Here is a 19,715-nt window from a genome sequence, read left to right on the forward strand (position 1 = left end):
TTGCTTGTATCTGCTGGAGCGCTTAGTACAGTGTCTTGGTCATAGTAAGCACTTAACAAATACCACAGTTATTCAGTAGTAGTATTATGCGGGAGGGAGAATAGGTATCTAATCCCCACTTTTCAGCTGGGGAAATTGAATCACAGAGAAGTTAAATGACGTGACCCGGTAAGCAGTCAGTAAGTCAGATTGCAATCAGTCAGTCGTATTTATCGAGCGCTTACTGTACGTGCAGAATCTGTGGCTCCGTGGCAGGAGCCCGGGCTTGAAAGTCGGAAGTCGTGGGTTCTAATCCCGGCTCCGGCACTTGTCAGCTGTGTGACTTGGGGCAGGTGACTTCACTTCTGTGCCTCAGTTACCTCATCTGTAAAATGGGGGTGAAGACTGTGATCCCCGCGTGGGACAACCGGATTATCTTATATCTATCCCAGCGCTTAGAACGGTGCTTGGCAAATAGTAAACGCTTAACAAATACCATTGTTGCTAATATTATTATTATTACTAAGTGCTTGGGAGAGTAGAGTGTAACGAAGTTGTTAGACACATTCCCTGCCCACAAAGAGCTTGCGGTCTAAAAGGAACCGGAATTGGCCGAGCTGGGATTGGAGTTTAGGTCCTCCGATTCCCAGGCCTGTGCTCCTTCCACTGTGCCACGCTGCTTTCTTTATTTTGCTTTACAACCTTTCGGTATTCTATCCGACTTGTGGTTCTGTCTTCAGCTCCTTCTGGGGTTAAAATGAACCGAGGGCCCCGTGGGCAGGGGCGGAAACAGTGAGGCGTAGGGTCTTGCCCTCTTTCTGTCGAAGAGCGGCAGGTTAACGAAGGAAACAAACAGTGATAAGCGGCCATCTGTAATTTCTTTTAACGTCTGTCTTCCCCGGTAGACTGTGACTTCCTTTCAGGCAGGGAACGTGTCTTCCACCTCTCTTGTATCGTGCTCTCCAAGCGCTTAGGGCTCGGCACAAAGTAGGTGATCATAAACATCACCGATTGAATGGTTGACATCCCCGGGCCCTGCATGAATGAGGCGATTCTCTCCGCGAACAGAAACCGGGGTGTTTGCAACTGGGCCAGTTCCGTACCCCGTGGGTGGGGATGCCCCCTCGAATGCTCCAAGCTGGAATCTTGCCCCCGTGGCGGGAGAGCATCATGAGCAAACCGGTAGCGCCGATTAGCCGGAGCGGACGGGCACTTTCTCGGTCGCGCTCACGGGGCCCCCTGTTTTACGTTGTTCCTCGAGAGTGAATTCACGCAGGCTCAGTTAAGTCTTCTGGAGCGTTTCTGCCAGATGAACACAGAGGCGAAACCATGCAGCGGAGGCTCGGGTCTTAATCCTCGGATCTCTCTGAGAGGTTCGTCTGGCATCTTTTGACCGGCTCATTAAGTGGCAGTTGACTGCTCACTTTGGGAGCCCCGATCTAAACGTGCCCCGGCAAAGGCAGAGAGTAGCGGGGAAGGCCGTGCGCCGAAATGAGGGAGAAGAGGTCCATCGGTCAACCGTTGGAATTTATGGAGCGCTTACCGTGGGCAGAGCACCGTACTAAACCCTTGGGAGAGTCCAAGAGAGCAGAATGGGTAGATACGATCCCCGCCTTCGAGCTGATAGTCTAGAGGATCGAACCGATTGTACCTTCACCCGTCCCCGGAGCCGTTCGGGGATTTTCATTCATTCAGTCGTATTTAATGAGCCCTTACTGTGTGCAGAGCACTGTACTAAGCGCCTCGAAGAGTACAATGCAATAATAAACAGACACATCCCCTGCCGATCTCATTTCCGGCCGTCGGACCTCTCCCTGCCTGCGACACCCCCCTGCCAGTTGTTAGCACGCTCTCCTGACCGGACCCCGTCCTGGTCAGACCTGGTGAGTGCTAGCCCTGGTCCTCTGAGCCCTGACCTGCAGGAATCATCTGGGGTTATTCCATAATTATCTCCCAACTCCTCCTGAGATTGCTTTGCACGCAGTAAGCGCTCAATAAATACGATTGAACGAATTGCAGACTTTGGTTCACGTTTAATAATAATGATAATAATAATGATGATTGAGGCATTTCTTAAGTGCTTATTGTACGCCTGGCACCGTACTAAGCGCTGGGGTGGACAAATCAGGCTTGTCCTTCCCTCCCCTCCAACGAGTCGGGACCAAATCTTTCATCACCTGACTTCAAGCAGTCAACTAGGGGAATTTATCGAACGCTTTCTGTGTGCAGAGCACTGTACTAAGCGGTTGGGAGGGTACGCTATTACAGAGTTGGTAGACAGATTCTTTGCCCGCAAGGAGCTCACGGTTTAGAAAGGGAGACGGATATTAAAATTCATTCAATAACATTTCATTCAATAGTATTTATTGAGCGCTTACTATGTGCAGAGCACTGTACTGAGCGCTTGGAATGTACAATTCGGCAACAGACAGACACAATCCCTGCCCAATGACGCGCTCACGCGGATACGGTCGTGAACGCTGAGGGACGAAGGGATTAAAAGGTGCGAAACCTTTATTTAGCCAGGCTCCACCGCAGCTTGCGGTGAGCAGGGAACGCGTCCATCAACTCTGTTATATCTTCCTTTCTCGAGCACTTAGTACGGTGTTCTGCACTCGGCAAGCGCTCAATAAGTAGGACCGAGAAAAGAGTGCGTGAACGCGGGTCGTCTGAATGTTGGGAGAAGACAAGGTAGCCCCAGAGATTGCGGAGCAGAACGGGGTGAAGGAAAGTGGGTAGACTGGGAACATCACCTGTCGGGAGGAGAATTCTTAACGATTTCGCTTTATTTCTCGCGATTTCTATTTCTCGGAGCTGCAGCCCCCTCTGGTGGTTCCGAGAATCCCCGTTGCCGCTGTAGTTGGGCCTTGCTTTTCTTTCGCTTTCCTCCCTCTCCTCTTCCAAGAGGAGAGGGTTTTTAGTGGACGGGGGCTTGGCTTTGAGGTCTGGCGAGAGAGCGAGATTTTGCCGCGGGAGCCGGCCACCGGCGCGGACGGCCGACGGCATCGTGGGCGACGGTGACCCTCGGGGGGCTTAAATGACCCCTTGCAGAGCCAGGGAAACCTGTCTGTGCCTAGAGAGGATTCAGCTGCAGAAACATTGGCATTTTAGACTCTGAAGTTTCCACCGCGACGTGCCTTGTTTTGCCGTTCGGTTTTAAGCTTGTCTCCGGACTCCACCCGTTTGCTCAACTGGCGCACGCGAACTTGGGGAAACCTCCAAAGGCAGGGTGGCCTGGTGGAAAGAACACAGGCCTGGGAAGTCAGAGGAGCTGGGCGCGAATCCCAGCTCTGCCACTTGTCTGTTGCGTGACCTTGGGCAAGTCACTTGGCTTTTCCGTGCCTCAGTTCCCTCATCTGTAAAATGGGGATTAAGACTGTGAGCCCCATGTGGGACAGGGACTCTGTCTGACCTGATTCACTTACATCCACCCCAGTGCTCAGTGCTTGACGCATAGCAAGTGCTTAAAAAATAACATAAAAATAGGCAGAATAGGGTTGGTCTTGCAGGATGAACTAAGACCGCCATCGTTTAAAATGGTCACTGAGTCAGTCAGTGGTATTTATTGAGCACTTACTGTGTGCGGAGCACTATACTAAGTGCATGAGAGAGTGCAATACAATAAACAGACACATTCCCTTGCCCACAGTGACCTTAGAGTCTAGAGTGGTCGAAATGGTTGTTGTTAATGATATTTGTTAAGCGCTTACTATGTGCCGGGGACTGCTCCAAGCGCCGGGTCTGTATCCACTCAGAAACTTCACGCCCCACCCTCTCTTTCAGGTTTCCTCAGGCACCTGCCGATCCGAAGCTTCCGACCCCGTGGGATCGTGCCGGAAGTCGCCGCTGTTTCAGTTTGCCGAGGTGAGATCCCGGGCCCCGCGGCCCGAGGGAGGGGCCGTGGTGGGCAGGCTTAGACCCGGGGCGGACGTCCGTAATGTCGAAGAGGGCCCGCGCTATTTCCTCACCTTTTCCTTCGGGTCACTCGGACCTGGATTCTTGATTCCTTCGACGTGCGACTGCGTGGGGTCCGTAAAGAGTGTGAGGCGGAAAGCGGGGCTCAGGATGATTCATATTGGGTGCCACAACCCCCCGCCTCCCCCCGCCGCCTCTTTGATGAGAATAATAATAATGATATTTGTTAAGAGCTTACTACATTTCCGTGCACTGTACTGAGCGCTGGGAAGAGAAGCAGCGTGGCCTAGTAGGTAGAGCACGGACTGGCTTGGGAGGCAGAAGGACCTAGGTCCTAATCCCGCCTCCGCCACGTATCTTGCGGGTGACCTTCGGAAAGTCATTTGACTTCTCTGGGCCTCAGTTATCCCTTCTGTAAAATGGGGGTTAAGACGGTGACACCCACCCGGGACAGGGATTGTGTCCAATCTGACTATCTTGAATCTCCCTCAGCACTACCTCCCGTCCTGGTGTGAGACCTTGGGCAAGTCACTTCACTTCTCTGCACCAAAGTTACTTCATCCGTCAACCCTGTTATATTCTCCCAAATGCTTAGTCTATTCATTCAATAGTATTTATTGCGCGCTTACTATGTGCAGAGCACTGTACTAAGCGTTTGGAACGTACGAGTCGGTAACAGATAGAGACGGTCCCCGCCCTTTGACGGGCTTATAGTCTACAGTAAGCATTCAGTACATGCCACTGATGGATAGTAAAATGAGGATTAAATCAATAATTGTCATATTTATTGAGCACTTACCGTTTGTAGAAGTTCTTGGGAGGGTACAGTATAATTTGTTGGACTCGTTCCCTGCCCACAATGAACTTACAGTCTAGAGCACGAGTCTCTTAACTTCTCTGTGCCTCTTTCCTCATTTAGAAAACAGGGATTAAGTTCCGTTCTGACTCCCCGCAACCTGATTACTCTGTCTCGATCCCGGTGCTCAGTTCAGCGCTCAGCACATAGGAAGCGCTCGACAGATCCCGCAGTCCGGGAGTTAGGGAGGTCACCGTGGCCTCCTCAGCGCCGGTTTAAAATGGTGGCTCTGTGAGCTTCCCCAGAGGATGGAAAAGCCGAAGTGGCTGGTTGGCTAAGTGCCTGCTCCTGGTAGAGTTTGTTTCATTTCCTCTCGTTGAGGCTCATAAATCCCGGCTAGTCTTCCGTTACCGGTCCCTCGAGAAACCGGGAGTCCGACTAGGTGGGAAACACGGGGTCTGCTTTCGGCGGGGAGGAGACGGAGGATCGGTCATGGGCCGCTTGCCTTGATCTTTGTCTCCCAAGTGAAGAAGTGATTTGAGAACGGCCTCTGTGCCCTCTAGATGCGGCTTGGGTTTCGGGGGTTGGTGGCAAGAGGGTCCCCTCAGCGGGCGTCCGGCGACTTTTTTTTTATGGTATTTCTTAAGCGTTTTCTATGAGGCAGGCGCTGTACTACGTGCTTCGACCCAGGACACCTGTTGGCAGAAAAAGCACGGAGAAGCAGTGTAGCCTAGTGGAAAGAGCACAGGCCTGGGAGTCAGAGGACCTGGGTTCTGATCCCCCTCTAGACTGGAAGTTCGCTGTGGGCAGGGAATGTGTCTGTTTATTGTTATATTCTACTCTCCCAAGCCCTTAGCACAATATTCTGCGCACAGTAAGCGCTCAGTAAATAGGATTGAATGAATGAATGAATTTCGGTTCTGCCAATTGCTGACTGTGTGACCGTGGACATGTCATTTCACTTCTCTGGGCCTCAGTTCTCCTGCTCCCCCTACTTAAACTGTGAGACCCATGAGGAACAGGGTCCGTGTCCAACCTGATTAACCTCCGTAACTACTCCGGAGTTCAGGACGGTGTCTGACACGTAGTGAGTGCTTAACAAATACCGTTTAAAAAAAAAAAATGGGTCTGGGGGCTTGCTAGTGGCGAGAGTGAAGGGAGACCCTTGAATCGAAGCAGTCTCTATTTCCCCCCAGATATCGTCAAGCGCATCCCATCCCAGTGTCCCCGAGAACGTCAAGGCGCGGGAGGACTCCACCCTGTTCCAGTTTGCAGAGGTATGGTGTGCGCCGCCGGGCCAGTCACGTGTGTACACGCCTGCGCGTGTGCGGGCCCGTTGGGCCGTCCCGGGCATCAGCAGACGAGGCGGGGGAAGGACACGGCTCGCCCCGCCAGAAAGCCCTGGGGGACGTCTATGTGGGTGCTGGATCCTCGGCGCCCATGGGACACCGGAGGAGAGCAGCATGGCCCAGTGGAAAGAGCACGGGACTGGGAGTCGGAAGACACGGGTTCTCATCCCGGGCCTGCCTCACGTCTGCTATGTGACCTTGGGCCAGTCGCTTCACTTCTGAGAGCCCCGTGTGGGACAGGGATTGGGTCCAACTTGATTACCTTGTAGCTACCCTAGTGCTTGGAAGAGTGCTCGCCACATAGTAAGCGCTCAACAGATACCACAATTATTATTATTATTACCTGAGGCCTGGGTTGGCTTCTGGTGGCTGCTGTTTGTGGAAAACTTGTCCAGCCTCTGGACCCCGCCTGGGCCACTAGCAGTTAGTTTGATGTCCCCTCTCCATCATCCCCCCGAGGCTTGGCTTCCCTGAGCTGGACCCCAACGGGCTGGTTCTTCCCCCTCCCTTGTCACCCCCCCCCAAACACCAAGCTGAGCCCCCCAAAGCTCCCCACACCTCAGTCCTCACCTGTCCGAAGCCCCTGGTGAATCAGCGTGGCCTAGTGGATGGAGCCCAGGACTGAAAGTCCGAAGGACCTAGTTTCTAATCGCAGTTCCACCACTTGTCTGCTGTGTGACCCTGAGCAAGTCACTTCTCCTTTCTGCGCCTCAGTTCTCTCATCTGTAAAATGGGGTTTGAGACTGCGAGCCCCATGTGGGACAGGGACTGTGTCCAACCCCAGTTTGCGTGTATCCACCCCAGCACTTAGCCACAGTTATTATTATCATTCTGATCCCAGCTCCGCCTCTTGTCTGCTGGGTGCCCTTGGGCAAGTCACTTAACTGCCCCTCAGTTCCCTGCCCTGGACAATGGGGATTAAGCCTCGGAGCCCCCTGTGGGACATAGACTGTGTCCAACCGGATGAGCTTGTATCGACCCCAGCGCGTAGTTCAGTGCCTGCCACATAGTAAACGCTTAACAAACCATAAAAAGGTCACTGGATGCCCGCTGAGGGGACCCCCTCGCCACCAACCATGAAAACCCAGGCCTCATCTAGAGGACCCTCACCATGAAAACCCAGGCCTCATCTAGAGGACCCTCAGGCCGTTCTCAGATCACTTCTTCACTTGGAGACGAAGAACACGGCGGGCGGCCCGTGACCAAACCTCCCGTCTCCTCCCCGACGAAACCACCACAGCCCTGCTGCCGGCTGCATCCAGAATAATAATGATAATGATTATTATAATTTGTCGTATCGTACTTTCCTAAGTGCTTAGTACAGTGCTCTGCACACAGTGAGTACTCAGTAAAATACAATGGAGTGAACGAATCATAATAATAATAATAAGCTTTGCACTGGGATCGATTCAGGCAAATTGGGTTAGGCTCAGTCCCCTCCCCACATAGGCCTCACAGTCCTAATCTGCATTTGCAGATGATGGAACTGAGGTCCTGAAAAGTAAAGTGATTTGCCCAGGGTCACTTTGAGGACAAGTGGTGAAGCCAGGATTAGAACCCAGGTCCTTCTGACTCCTAGGCCCAGGCTCTTTCCACTAGGCCACGCTGCTCCCTCTCCCACCCCTGTGGACCCCCACAGTCCGAAACATCTGAAGTCTCTCCTGGAATGTGTCTGGGGAATGGGCGATGTTGGGGTGATTAGAGGAACTTCCTAGGGTGTCCAGAAGGCAATGGAAAGAATGGTGGGAAAGCCCCCTGGGGGCCTCTCTCTCTTTCTCTCTCTGTCTCTCTCTGCTCTCAAGAGCTGCCAAGGTTCCTTGTTTTCAGGGGGCCGGCTGTGTCAGAGCCCTTGGCAAGAATCCTTTCGCCGTCTTGCGTGCGTGCATGTCTGCGTGTCTGCGTATTCCTCCCCTCTGCCGGAATCTGATAGCAGATAGCGTGTCAGAGAATACAGCAGGCAGTTCCCACCACACTCGCACACACACACGTCTATATGCGTGCGCACATACGCACATAGACACTCCGCACACACATACAAATGCAGTGGAACTAATGATTTCCTATTGAATCCCTCAGCAGTGTGGCGTAAACAGCAAGGCCTAGGGGATTCTTGGAGACGCTCCCAGCTGGCTTTTCATTCCGGCTGGTTGTCCCTCCTGCCTCCTTTCTCTGAATTCCCATCCCTGCAGGAAGGGATAAGACAGACTGTGAAAGGAACAACCCTCCCTTTCCCCACCCCGCAACCCCCGCGAGGAGATCTGGCGTCCATAAAGCCCGGTTTTGAACCCGGGGACCTTTTCCAAACCAAGCGCAAGCTTCTCTTCACCAAGAAGCCGGCGTGCTTTCCCCGAAACCACGGGTACGTCAGCTGGAGGGCTGTGAATCGACCTGAGCTTTGGAAGTATGATCACTGAAGTGCCTGGTTTGGCCTTCCCTGTCACTCCATGACCCTAATTTTGAAGGGTCCCTTGTTTCTATTAATGGTATCTGTCGAGCGCTTACTAGGTGCCGGGCACTGCTCTTAACACCGGGGTAGAATAAAGATAATCAGATAAGACACGGTCCCTGTCCCACATGGGTGCGCAGTGTTAATCCCCATTTTTCCGGTGAGCCAATTGAAGTCCGCAGAAGTGAAGTGACTTGCCCACAGTCACACAGCAGGCAAGTGGCAGAGCCAGGATTAGAGCTTTTTGACACCCTGGCCGAGGCCCTTTCCACTATTCCATGCTGCTTCACACTTAAAAGTGAGCAAGGGACCTGGCCCCAAGTGGCCTAGTAGACAGAGCACAGGCCCGTAAGTCAGAAAGACCTGGGTTTTAATCCTGGTTCCCTGACGTGTCTGCTGTGTTACCTTGGACAAGTCACTTCACTGGGCCTCAGTAACCTCATCTGTAAAATGGAGATTCAGACTGTGAACCCCATGTAAGTCAGGGACTCTGTCCAACCTGATCAGCTTGTACCTACCCCGGCGTGTAATACAGGGCATGGAACATAGTAAGCGCTTAACAGGCGCCATTAAAAAGATAATAAAGTAAAACTAGCTGAAGATGGTGGCTGAAAGCTAGTCACTGCAACTGAATCCATCCCAACTTCAGTAAAAAAAAACACTCAGCATGTTAAAGAGTCCTTATAACTCTCCACGCTTCACCTAGAGTTGTAATTGAATATTAAGTTCCTCCCATTCAATGAGAAAGGCCAGCACCCTTCCGACTGGCCGTGTTCATCTTCCGTCGTTGACGCCTTCTGCCTTATTCTCTCAGGCCCCCAATGGGTCCCTGAGGAAACATCGTCTTTCTGGTTATTTTAGCAAATTGAAACGGCTCGTAGGGTTACTTTCTTGTATCGCCAATAAATGAATTAAGAATCAAGTGGATAGAAAATTGCTACCGCTCCAGTAAGATTTCAAAGTTAAAACAAGGGTCTACACAAGATGTTCGTGTCCGTTGTAATAGGTGCAAGCCCACATGTGTAATTTGGAAGATTATTGAGATTTATGAGTAAAAGCTCGACAGTGCGTTCTACAAAAGCTCAGGTTTTCCTCTTCCCTTTTTAAAAATAAATTGAGCCTAGTACAGTTTATTGCAGCGTGGTACTGACTCCAGGTTTGGTTGGCTAGGTGGCTTAAAAACTTCCATGTAGTCGGCATTTACATCCATACTTTGCATTTCAAAGCAGTTCAGTCATTGATCTCTTTACTGGGAAGACTGGGAAATTGCAAAGTAGAGGCAAGCATGAAAAACTGTGGAATGAACAAGTGTTTGGTTCTCGGAGATGAGATAATAATAATAATAAATATGTTATTTGTTAAGTGCGTACGAAGTGCGAGGCACTGAACTAAACCCTGGGGTGGTTACAGGCAAATCGGGTTGGACACATTCCCTGTCCCACCTGGGGCTCACAGTCTCAGTCCCCATTTTGCAGATGAGGTAACTGAGGCCCGGAGAAGTTAAGTGACTTGTCCACAGTCTGAATTCTGACTGTGATCAACCAATTCTGACCAACTCTGATCTGTTATATGACCTTGTCCAAGCCCTTAACCTCTGTGGGCTTCAGTGCCCTCCGCCATAGAATGCGGTTGTGAAATAACGGACATGAAACCATGGCTTCTTCTTTTCATCCGGCCCCGGCTTGGGGTGGTGCTCGAGGCTTCCGGGCTTCATTTATCACAGACTCTTTCCGTCCAGTGTCAACGGTGAGGGACTGGCGAGGCAGAGGCAGCCTGTCCTGGGGATTAGCAGCGCGTTAGTAGAGACTTGGAAGAACCTCACAAATGGGATGGATCCTCATCGGTCATAATGATAAGTCTGGCATTTGCTAAGCGCTTACTAAGTGGCAAGAAGCGTACTAAGCGCTGGAGTAGATGCGAGACAATCCGGTCCCTATCCCACACAGGCTTCACAGTCTAAGGGGAAGGGAGAACGGGTATCAAATGCCCACTGAGGGAATAGGCACAGTTACGCGGCAGATAAGTGGCGGAGCCGGAATTAGCACCCACGTCCTCTGACACTGTCATTTCCATGTTCTTTCCGTTAGGCCACGCTGCCTCTCCTGCTGGGTAATGGGAGAGGAAGAGGGTGGATGCTCACTGAGAGTGCCTGAGAAAATATTATTATGATTATTGTTGTTGTTATGGCATTTGTTAAGGACCCACTATGTGTCAGGCACTGGGGTAGATACGAATTAATGGGGTTGGACCCAGGCCCCCGTCCCATTTGGGTCTTGTATTTCTAAGTCTGAGGGAAAACTGAGATTGACTCCCCATTTTACAGTTGTCTAGAGGGAAAACTTCTGCCTGGTAACAGCCTTCTTGCAAACTGTTTCACCTGCAGATCTCCTCAAACACTTCGCAGCTGAGTGGTCCTGAGAATGCAAAGCGCTGTGGAAAGTCTGCTCTCTTCCAGCTAGCGGAGGTAAGGATGTCCAGAGCTCTTATCCTAACCCCGGAAGGCCAGGGGAAAGTTCATTGGTAAAAAGTGGGAGATGTAATCACTCGTCCTCTCCTGCAAAGGTAAGATCCAGTCTGATGATTTTCTTAGGTGTTCCAAAATAGCCTTGGTCCTTTCCAGCCAAAGGGATCGCAGTCAACCAGTGGTATTTATCGAGTGCTTACTAGGTGCAGAACCCTTTACAAAGCGCTTGGGAAAGTACAGTACAATGGAAGTAGCTGACACGTTTCCTGCCCTTAACAAGCTTACGGGCTAGAGGGGGTAGACAGACGTTAATATGAATCCATTAGTAATGTATATGTAATGTACAATGTATAAATGAAAGATACGTCCATATGTGCTGTAGGGTTGAGGTGAATATCAAATAGATTCGGAGTAGATCTAAGAGAGAATTTTCTGTCAGTGAGGTTCAGGAGTAGGGGCTGTAGCTAGACTGTTTAGCTCATTGTGGGCAGGGACTTTGTTATATTGTAGTCTCCCAAGAGCTCAGTACAGTGGTCTACACACGGTTAGCGCTCAGTAAGTACGATCGACTGACTGCCTGTGAGTGGCTGACTTGTAGACTAGATTCCCCTCTCCTCTATGGTCTCTCTGGGCAGTTAATCTAGCTAGTACTCTCTGAAAGGCTGTCTCTGGCCACGGGCCACTTTTCTCGTGAAAGAAATATCTGGGAGTAGTCACAGAGGCTAGGGCCAGATGAAAAAGCCAAATCGTCCACAACACCCTAAAGCCTCCTTTCCCGAATCCTCCTCTTGAATCCAGGATCCTTGGATGAGGAGGAAACTGTGTGACCAATGTGTAGCACTCGAACAATTGCAGAATTGGCTTCCAAGTGTCACCTTTTGTTAGAAACCTCCCCATCTGGCCCAGTGGAAAGGCAGAATCACACAAGGAGCACGTGTGAAAGAGCCGACCGAGTTGGAGGTAGATGGAGGATAAAGGAAGGAGCCTGGGTCGTCACTGGGCCTAGTGAGAAATAAGGCCCGTAGGCCAGTGGATGGTCTGCCTTTCGAAGGTCTAGCCATTTAGAGTTGGCTGAACCACCCAAGTCGCTCACGTAGGTCAATGCAGGGTAACCTAACCTCGTTGTGGACAGGGAATGCGTCGTCGTTATATTGTACTCTCCCAAATGCTTAGTACCTTGCTCTGCAGACAGCGTTCGGTAAATACGATTGACTGACTGGAAGAGGGCCTCGGAGCTGGAAGCGAGGTGGGGAGCGGTCAGTCAATCAGTTGTATTTATTGAGCGCTTACTATGTACAGAGCGATGTACTAAGTGTTGGGAAGAATACAATATAAAAATATAAGAAAGTTGGTAGACACGTTCACAGTGAGTCTAGAGGGGGAGATGGACATTAATAGAAATAAAAACGAATTACGGCTGTAAGTGTCTGGTCCTGAGGGAAGGGGGTGAATAAAGGGAGCAAATGCAAGGGCGACACAGAAAGGAGTGGAAGGAGGACACAGAAGGGAGTGGAAGAAGAGGAAATGAGGGCTTAGCAGGGAAAGCCTCTTGAGGAGATGTGCCTTCAGTGTCCCACAGTTCCCAGGTAGTCCCAGCAGAGGAAATGGAGTGTTTTTCCAAAACATCTGATCAAGTGGATGGCAGAGCTTTCTCTGAAATGGAAATATGAGCCATTAGAGAGTCACTCTCCCTCTAAGAAACACTCTTGCCCCTAGGGAACTCAGTCCCAAGGGATACGGAGGACTATCAAGAACCCTGCAGTTATCTGGAATGTTTTGCACACAGTGTGAAAGGTAAACTCAGTCATTTGGGAAAAAAGAAACTGCTGCTTTTGATAATTTCACATCCCACAGTGCCACTGGGTCTGTGATGAATGTCCCTTTTGGGGCTTAATTAACCTCAAATGAGTACTCCCCAGAGCCGAGAAGCAGCATAGTCTAGTGGATAGAGCACGGGCCTGGGAGTCAGAAGGACCTGGGCTCTTGTCTTGGCTCTGCCACTTGTCGGCTCAGGGAAGTCACTTCTCTTCTCTGTGCCTCAGTTACCTCATCTGTAAAATGGGGATTAATGCCCATGTGGGACCCGGATTGGGTCCAACCTGATTAGGTTGTATCTAAGTCCAACACTTAGTACAGTGGCTGGCCCATTGTAAGCAATGAATAAATACCGTTAAAAGGGAAAAAAAAAAAGCCTGTCCCCCTGGAAGTCCCCATATCCCATTAGGGCCGGTGATTTTCTTGCTTCGGGGAAACACTAAAAAGTCTCATATAAGGAGCCTTCCATCCCTCTTGGACTACTTAGCTCCTACTAGGGAATGTGTCCGTACTGTGGAGTTGTTAAAGAGCTGGATCGCCAGACGCAGTGTCCTTTGGAGCAAGGCTGAGTTCAGGCTGAAAGAGACCAGAGTTGGACCTCTCTAGGCACTCCTCATTTTGAAGTGCCTGGAGAACTTATATTTTTAAGTCTGACTGCCAAACTTGTTGTGGGCAGGGAATGTGTCTGTTTATTGTCGTACCGAATACGTGAGAGAAGCCGGATTGGATGAAGACGAACGGGATGTAAAGATTGGCGGAGGGAATGTAAACAAGTTTCGTCATGCTGTTGACACTACCCTACTAACAGAAAGTGGAGAAGATTTGAGGGCTTATTATTCAAAGTTAAGTAACAGAGCAAAAAGATGGGCCTATATTTGAATGCCAAGAAAACAAAGATCATGACAACTGGCAGTTTTAACATATATGTAGTGGATGGAGAGAAGATTTGAAATAGTTGACAGTTTTTCTCTCCTGGGATCAATAATCAATAGTAAACGAGCTAGTAGTCGAGAAATATCTTCTAAACATAGAAAATCAATATTAGGAAGATTTACTATGATGAGCCAGGTAAAAGTCATGAAATGTGTTGATGTAACGATCGCCACAGAAATACAGATGGTCACTTCTGTGGTATTTCCAGTGACAATATGTGGGTCCAAACGCTGGGCAGTGAAAAAATAGGATAAAAAGAACATCAGTTTTTTTTCTGAAATGTGGTGTTGGAGAAGGCTTTTGTGAATACTGTGGACTGCCTGAAAACCAAAAGTGGATTTTGGAGCAAATTAAGCTAAAGTGGTTTTTGGAAGGCCAGATGACTCGATTTAGATTAGCATATTTTGAACACGTAATCGGGAAGACTTAATTCTCTGGAGAAGACACTAATACCAGAAAAAATCCAGGGAAAACGTGGAAGAGGCAGACCAGCAGCTAGATGGTTAGAGACCATAATGACGATAACAGAAGAACTGTTAACAAGGTTAAGGATTATGGCAGAAGACAGGAGGTTCTGGAGAAAATATATCTGTAGAGTCGCTATGAATCGGCACTTGATGATAATAACTGTCTCAAGCCCTTAGCACAGTGCTCTGCACACAGTAAGCGCTCAGTAAATGATTGACTGAATGAATGAATGAAACTCTGATCATAGCAGAATTGGCTAAAAGGAAATGTTGGGAAAGGCTTCCTAACATTGCAATAAATGCTCATTTATTATTCATTCAGTTGTATTTATGGAAAGCTTGCTGTATGTAGAACACTGTACTGAATGCTTGGGAGAGTACAATATAATAATAAAGAGACACATTCCCTGTCCACAAGAAGCTTATCTATCAATACCTGTCCTCGTTCCTGCTTAGACTGTGAGTCCCATGTGGAACAGGGACTGTGTCCGACCTGATTATCTCGTATCTACCCCAGCGTTTGGCACATAGCGCTCAACAACTATCATCATCGTCCCATCTTCTCCCCTTCTGGGAGCTCCTGGGCCCCACTCAGCCCCCGAAATGTGTACAACCCCCCTCCAAGAAAGCCAGAGCCCTGGCAATGGAGGAATCGGAAACCCCCAACCTTAAAAAAATGCCTGCGATGATTCATTCATTCATTCAATAGTATTTATTGAGCGCTTACTATGTGCAGAGCACTGTACTAAGCGCTTGGGATGAACAAGTCGGCAACAGATAGAGACGGTCCCTGCCGTTTGACGGGCTTACGGTCTAATCGATGATCCCACTGCAACTGGACCAGACTCTCTCTTCCAAGTCCTTTGGCTTTGGCTCTTGTTTTGTTAGGGAAAAAAAGGGAGATTGAAGACAATTCTCCAGTCTGCAGGGCACAGTCCGGGCTCAAGGGGCACGGTTGCCCGCCCCAAGTTCCTTGGGGAGACAGTTGTTCCCAGCGCCCAGTAGAGAAGAGATCCCCAAAAACCCAGGAAAATGCTCCTGTTCTTGTTCAGAGGTCATGAGTTCGACTCCCGGCTCTATCACTTGTCAGCTGTGTGACTGTGGGCAAGTCACTTAACTTCTCTGTGCCTCAGTTACCTCATCTGTAAAATGGGGATTAACTGTGAGCCTCACGCGGGACGACCTGATCACCCTGTATCTCCCCCAGCGCTTAGAACAGTGCCCTGCACATAGTAAACGCTTCACAAATAACAACATTATTAATTCACAGCAGCGCTTAGTTCAGTGCCCGGCACAGAGTAAGCACTTAACGAATGCCATCGTTATTATCAGGAATTCCGTAATGTAATTCTGTCAGAGGCCGATCTTGATGGAACAGCCAGAGTGCATCCACGCTTTCTGCAGAATACAGAAATGATAGTGGTGGCACCGGTCATCCTTCAGATCATCCTTGGATGAATCGCTTCTCTAGGCCTCAGTTTCCTCCGCTGTAAAATGGGGATTCAATATCAGCTGCCCCTCTTGCTTAGGCTGTGAGCCCCATGTGGTACGAGGGACTTTGTGTCCCATCTGATAAACTTGCATCTCCCCCCAGTGCTTACAGCAGTACGGGGCATTTAGTAAGCAGCGTGGCTTAGTGGAGAGAGCCCGGGCTTGGGAGTCAGAGGTCATGGGTTCTAATCCCGATTCCGCCACTTGTCTGCTGTGTGACTTTGGGCCAGCCACTTAACTTCTCTGTGCCTCAGTGACCTCATCTGGAAAATGGGGATTATGACCGTGAGCCCCATGTGGGGACACCCTGATTACCTTGTATCTACCTCAGTGCTCAGAACAGTGCTTGGTACATAGCACTTAAATACCAAAATTATCATTATAATTATTATTATTAAGCATTTAACAAATACGATAAATAAGAAAGAAAGAGTGACTCTAAACCGTCCCCGTGCAAACAAGTCCACAGGTTGTGTGTCGAATCCCGTCAGACCTGGCTGATGTGAGGATGGTTGTGTTTGGTGCTGTGTGGACCCAGTGGAGGATGTAATAATAATGTTGGTATTTGTTAAGCGCTTACTATGTGCAGAGCACTGTTCTAAGCGCTGGGGTAGACACATGGGAATCAGGTTGTCCCACGTGGGGCTCACAGTCTTAATCCCCATTTTACAGATGAGGGAACTGAGGCACAGAGAAGTTAAGTGACATGCCCACAGTCACACAGCTGCTGAGTGGCAGATCCAGGATTCGAACCCATGACCTCTGACTCCAAAGCCCGTGCCCTTTCCACCGAGCCGCACTGCTTCTCTATCGGAGAGGTCCACCTCAGTGCCAGGTTGAAGCAGCGCGGCCTAGTGGATAGAACACAGGCTCAGGAGTCAGCAGGACCTGGGTTCTAGTCCCGACTCCGCCACATAATGGTTATCCAGAAGTAGAGCAGGAGCAGGACAGACAGTGAGGTGGGTTTCCCTGAAGAAAAGCACTTGGGAGAAATGGCGGAAGGAAGTCCTGGACTCCTAAAGCAGAGCCAGAATTTGATTATGGACCATCTCTAGTGGGAGGTCAGCATTCAGTGTAGGAGCGATCACATCAAACCAGATAAACTAGGTGTCAGCTGATAGCAGAAATCAAGACAAACTGTTGAACCAAGCAAGGTTGAGGGCTTGAGTAGAGGAGCCAAGTCCAGATGAGTGGGAAGGACTGAATCAATCGATCGGTTGTACTTGTTAAGCTATCACTATGTACTAGGTGCTTGGGAGAATACAACAGAATTAGCAGACAGGTTCCCTGCCCACAAAGAGCTCACAGTCTGGAGGGGCAGACAGACATTAAACACGTAAATGACAGATATGTCAGTGCTGCGGGGCTGGAAGTGGGGATGAATAAAGGGAGCAAGTCAGGGTGACGCAGAAAGGAGTAGGAGAAGAGGAAAGGAGGGCTTAGGGAAGGCCTCTTGGAGGAGATGGATCTTCAATACGACTTTGAAGAGGGGGAGAGTCATTGTCTGCCGGCTACGAGGAGGAAGGCCAGGCCAGGGGCGGGATGTGGGCTAGGGGTCGGCTAGACGAGATCACGGGACGTTGTGGAGGTCAGCATTAGGGCAACAGCGAACTTTATGAGCACTAGAAAGTCCCGTGGTCGAGGGCACCGGGGAGGGGGCACCAGACCCCAAAGACGAGGCTCAGCGGACTGTCCCCAGGAGGGCCGAGACCGGGCACGGTCGTGACTGCTTCCATCTTGTCAGGTGGTCCAAACCCCGAGAGTTTCTAAATGGATTAAGTAATGCTCCTCTTTTTACAGTCTCGCTTTCCAGCCCTCTTCAGGAACTCCCTCACCTAGCCAACTGCTCTCCCAAACGCTTAGTACAGAGCTCTGCATCCAGTAAACGCCCAGTAAATGCGATTGGCTGACCGATCCCTCACCCGACCTCTCCCTCCCAGTGAGGAGAACTCTTCCGACACTGGGACGGCCACACGTCCCCTCAGGGGATCCACGGGTCAACATATTGACTTTTGTTTTCTTTGTTTTGGGTTTAGATTTCCACCAGTTTATCACACTCAGGCCCTTCCGATTTATCAAATCTGTACGGAGCATCAGCTTTGTTACAGCTGGCGGAGGTAAAATTAAACTATCGGTGATTGACGACCACTGGGGGCTGGGGAGGAGTAGCTGAGGAGAGTGACGGCCAGCCAGGAAGGCAGACTGATTGCACGGCGCTAATTAGCTCCGCTGCCACCGATCGATCGGCGGTATTTCTTGCGCGCTTACCGTGTCAGACCATCACACGGAGCGCTTTTGCGGGGGAGTATGGTACAGCAGAGTTGTTGGACACGATCCCTGTCCTCAGAGAGGGCGGATTGCATCTACCCCAGTGTAGAGAAGGGCAAATTAATCTTTCTGTGGCAGCATTCGGACTCCAGGCGGTAAACTCCCCCTCTAGACTGTAAGCTTGTCGTGGGCAGGGATTGCGTCTCTTTATTGTTATATTGTACTCTCCCAGGCTCTTCGTACAGTGCTCTGCACACAGTAAACTCTCAGTAAATACTATGGAATGAGTGAGTGAATGAACGTTCTCGCAATAGCCATAAAATTTTTTGGACCCTCAGAACCTTATAACCGGAGTGGGTCCCCCCCAACCTGAAGATATTTATGATTTAAGCATTTATAAGGGAAACAATATGACCTAGTGGAAAGAGCGTGGGCCTGGGAGTCAGAAGACTTGTATTCGATCGTGGCAGCGCCACTTGTCTTCTGTGTGACCTTGGGCGAGTCCCTTAGCTTTTCTCTGCCTCGGTTTCCTCATCTGTAAAATAGGGGCCTCCCTCCTATTTAGACTGTGAGTTCCCTGTGGGACAGGGATTGTGTCCAACCTGACCGTAATCTATCCCAGTGCTTAAGAACGGCGTTCGGCCAGAGTAAGCACTTAGCAAATACCATGATTATCGTAATACTGTCATCTAGAAACATTTGTCGTATTGCCGTTTGGGCGGAGGTGACTGGGAATCACGGGGCCTAGTGGAAAGAGCGCAAGCCTAGGAGTCAGAGGAGCTGGGTTCTAATCCTGGCCCTGCCACATGTCTGCTGTGTAACCTCAGGCAAGTCATTTCACTTCTCTGTGCCTCAGTTACCTTGTCCATAGAATGAGGATTAAGACAGTGAGCCCTATGAGGCATAGGAACCGAGTCCAATCTATCTCGTATCTACCCCAGCGCTTAGTACAGGGCCTGGTGCACAATAACAATAATAATAATTGTGTTTAAACGTGTACTATGTAATAATTGTGGTGTTTAAACGTGTACTATGTTCCAACTACTGTACTGAGCGTCGGGGTAATTGCAAGCAAACCAGGTCCCATATGGGGCTCACAGTCTAAGTAGGAGGGAGAACAGGTATTGAATCCCCCTTTTGCAGATGAGGAAACTGAGGCACAGAGCAGTGAAGTGACTTGCCCAACAGTCACCCACAGCAGGTACGTGCCAGAGCTGGGATTAGAACCCAGGTCTTCACCTTCTGGGCCCTGGGTTCTTCCCACTAGGCCACAAAGCTGCACGTGGTAAGAGCTTAACAAATGCCATTTAAAAATAAGTATCTGGGGAAGATTACCTCTTCAAAACAGATATGGGCAGGACTTTAAAATAATATGGACCTGGTGGTGTACGCAAGGGCAGCCCAACTCCACGTGTACAATTAGCCCTTGGCTTTTTTTTTTTTTATGGTATTGGTTAGGTGCTTACTATGTGTCGAAGCCTGTCTCCTAGGGTAGATACAAATTAATTAGGTTGGATACATTCCCTGCCCCACCTGGGCCTCACAGCCTATCTTGGAGGGGGACCATTTATATTTACAGTTGAGGAAAGTGAAGCACAAAGAACAGTGCTCTGCGTACAGTAAGTGCTCAGTAAATGCAGTTGACTAACTCCCTCCACAAAACCCTCTGAACCGTAAGCTCCTCGTGGCCGAGGAATGTGTGTTTGTCCGTTGAAGGGTACTCTTTCAAGGTGTCGGTACAGTGCTCTGCACACCGTAAGCATTTAAATACAATTGAGTGAAAACCTCCATC

The 19,715-nt window shown here is 49.8% G+C and overlaps 1 protein-coding gene across 14 annotated transcripts in view; it reads left to right on the forward strand.

Annotated features, from left to right (window-relative positions):
* Positions 1-19,715, forward strand: part of BBX (BBX high mobility group box domain containing) — a 193,071-nt gene that overhangs the window by 143,077 nt on the left and 30,279 nt on the right. For 12 of the 14 annotated variants that reach the window (XM_039914521.1, XM_029082903.2, XM_029082902.2 and 9 more), the window contains 4 exons: positions 3,763-3,843; positions 5,887-5,967; positions 10,869-10,949; positions 17,692-17,772. In XM_039914521.1, coding sequence (XP_039770455.1) covers positions 3,763-3,843; positions 5,887-5,967; positions 10,869-10,949; positions 17,692-17,772 — 324 coding nt within the window. The remainder of the gene's footprint in view (positions 1-3,762; positions 3,844-5,886; positions 5,968-10,868; positions 10,950-17,691; positions 17,773-19,715) is intronic. The other 2 variants (XM_007657324.4, XM_007657330.4) reach the window with 1 other exon arrangement.

The sequence above is a fragment of the Ornithorhynchus anatinus genome, chromosome 17 (assembly GCF_004115215.2).
Source record: "Ornithorhynchus anatinus isolate Pmale09 chromosome 17, mOrnAna1.pri.v4, whole genome shotgun sequence".
Taxonomy (NCBI): Eukaryota; Metazoa; Chordata; class Mammalia; order Monotremata; family Ornithorhynchidae; genus Ornithorhynchus; species Ornithorhynchus anatinus.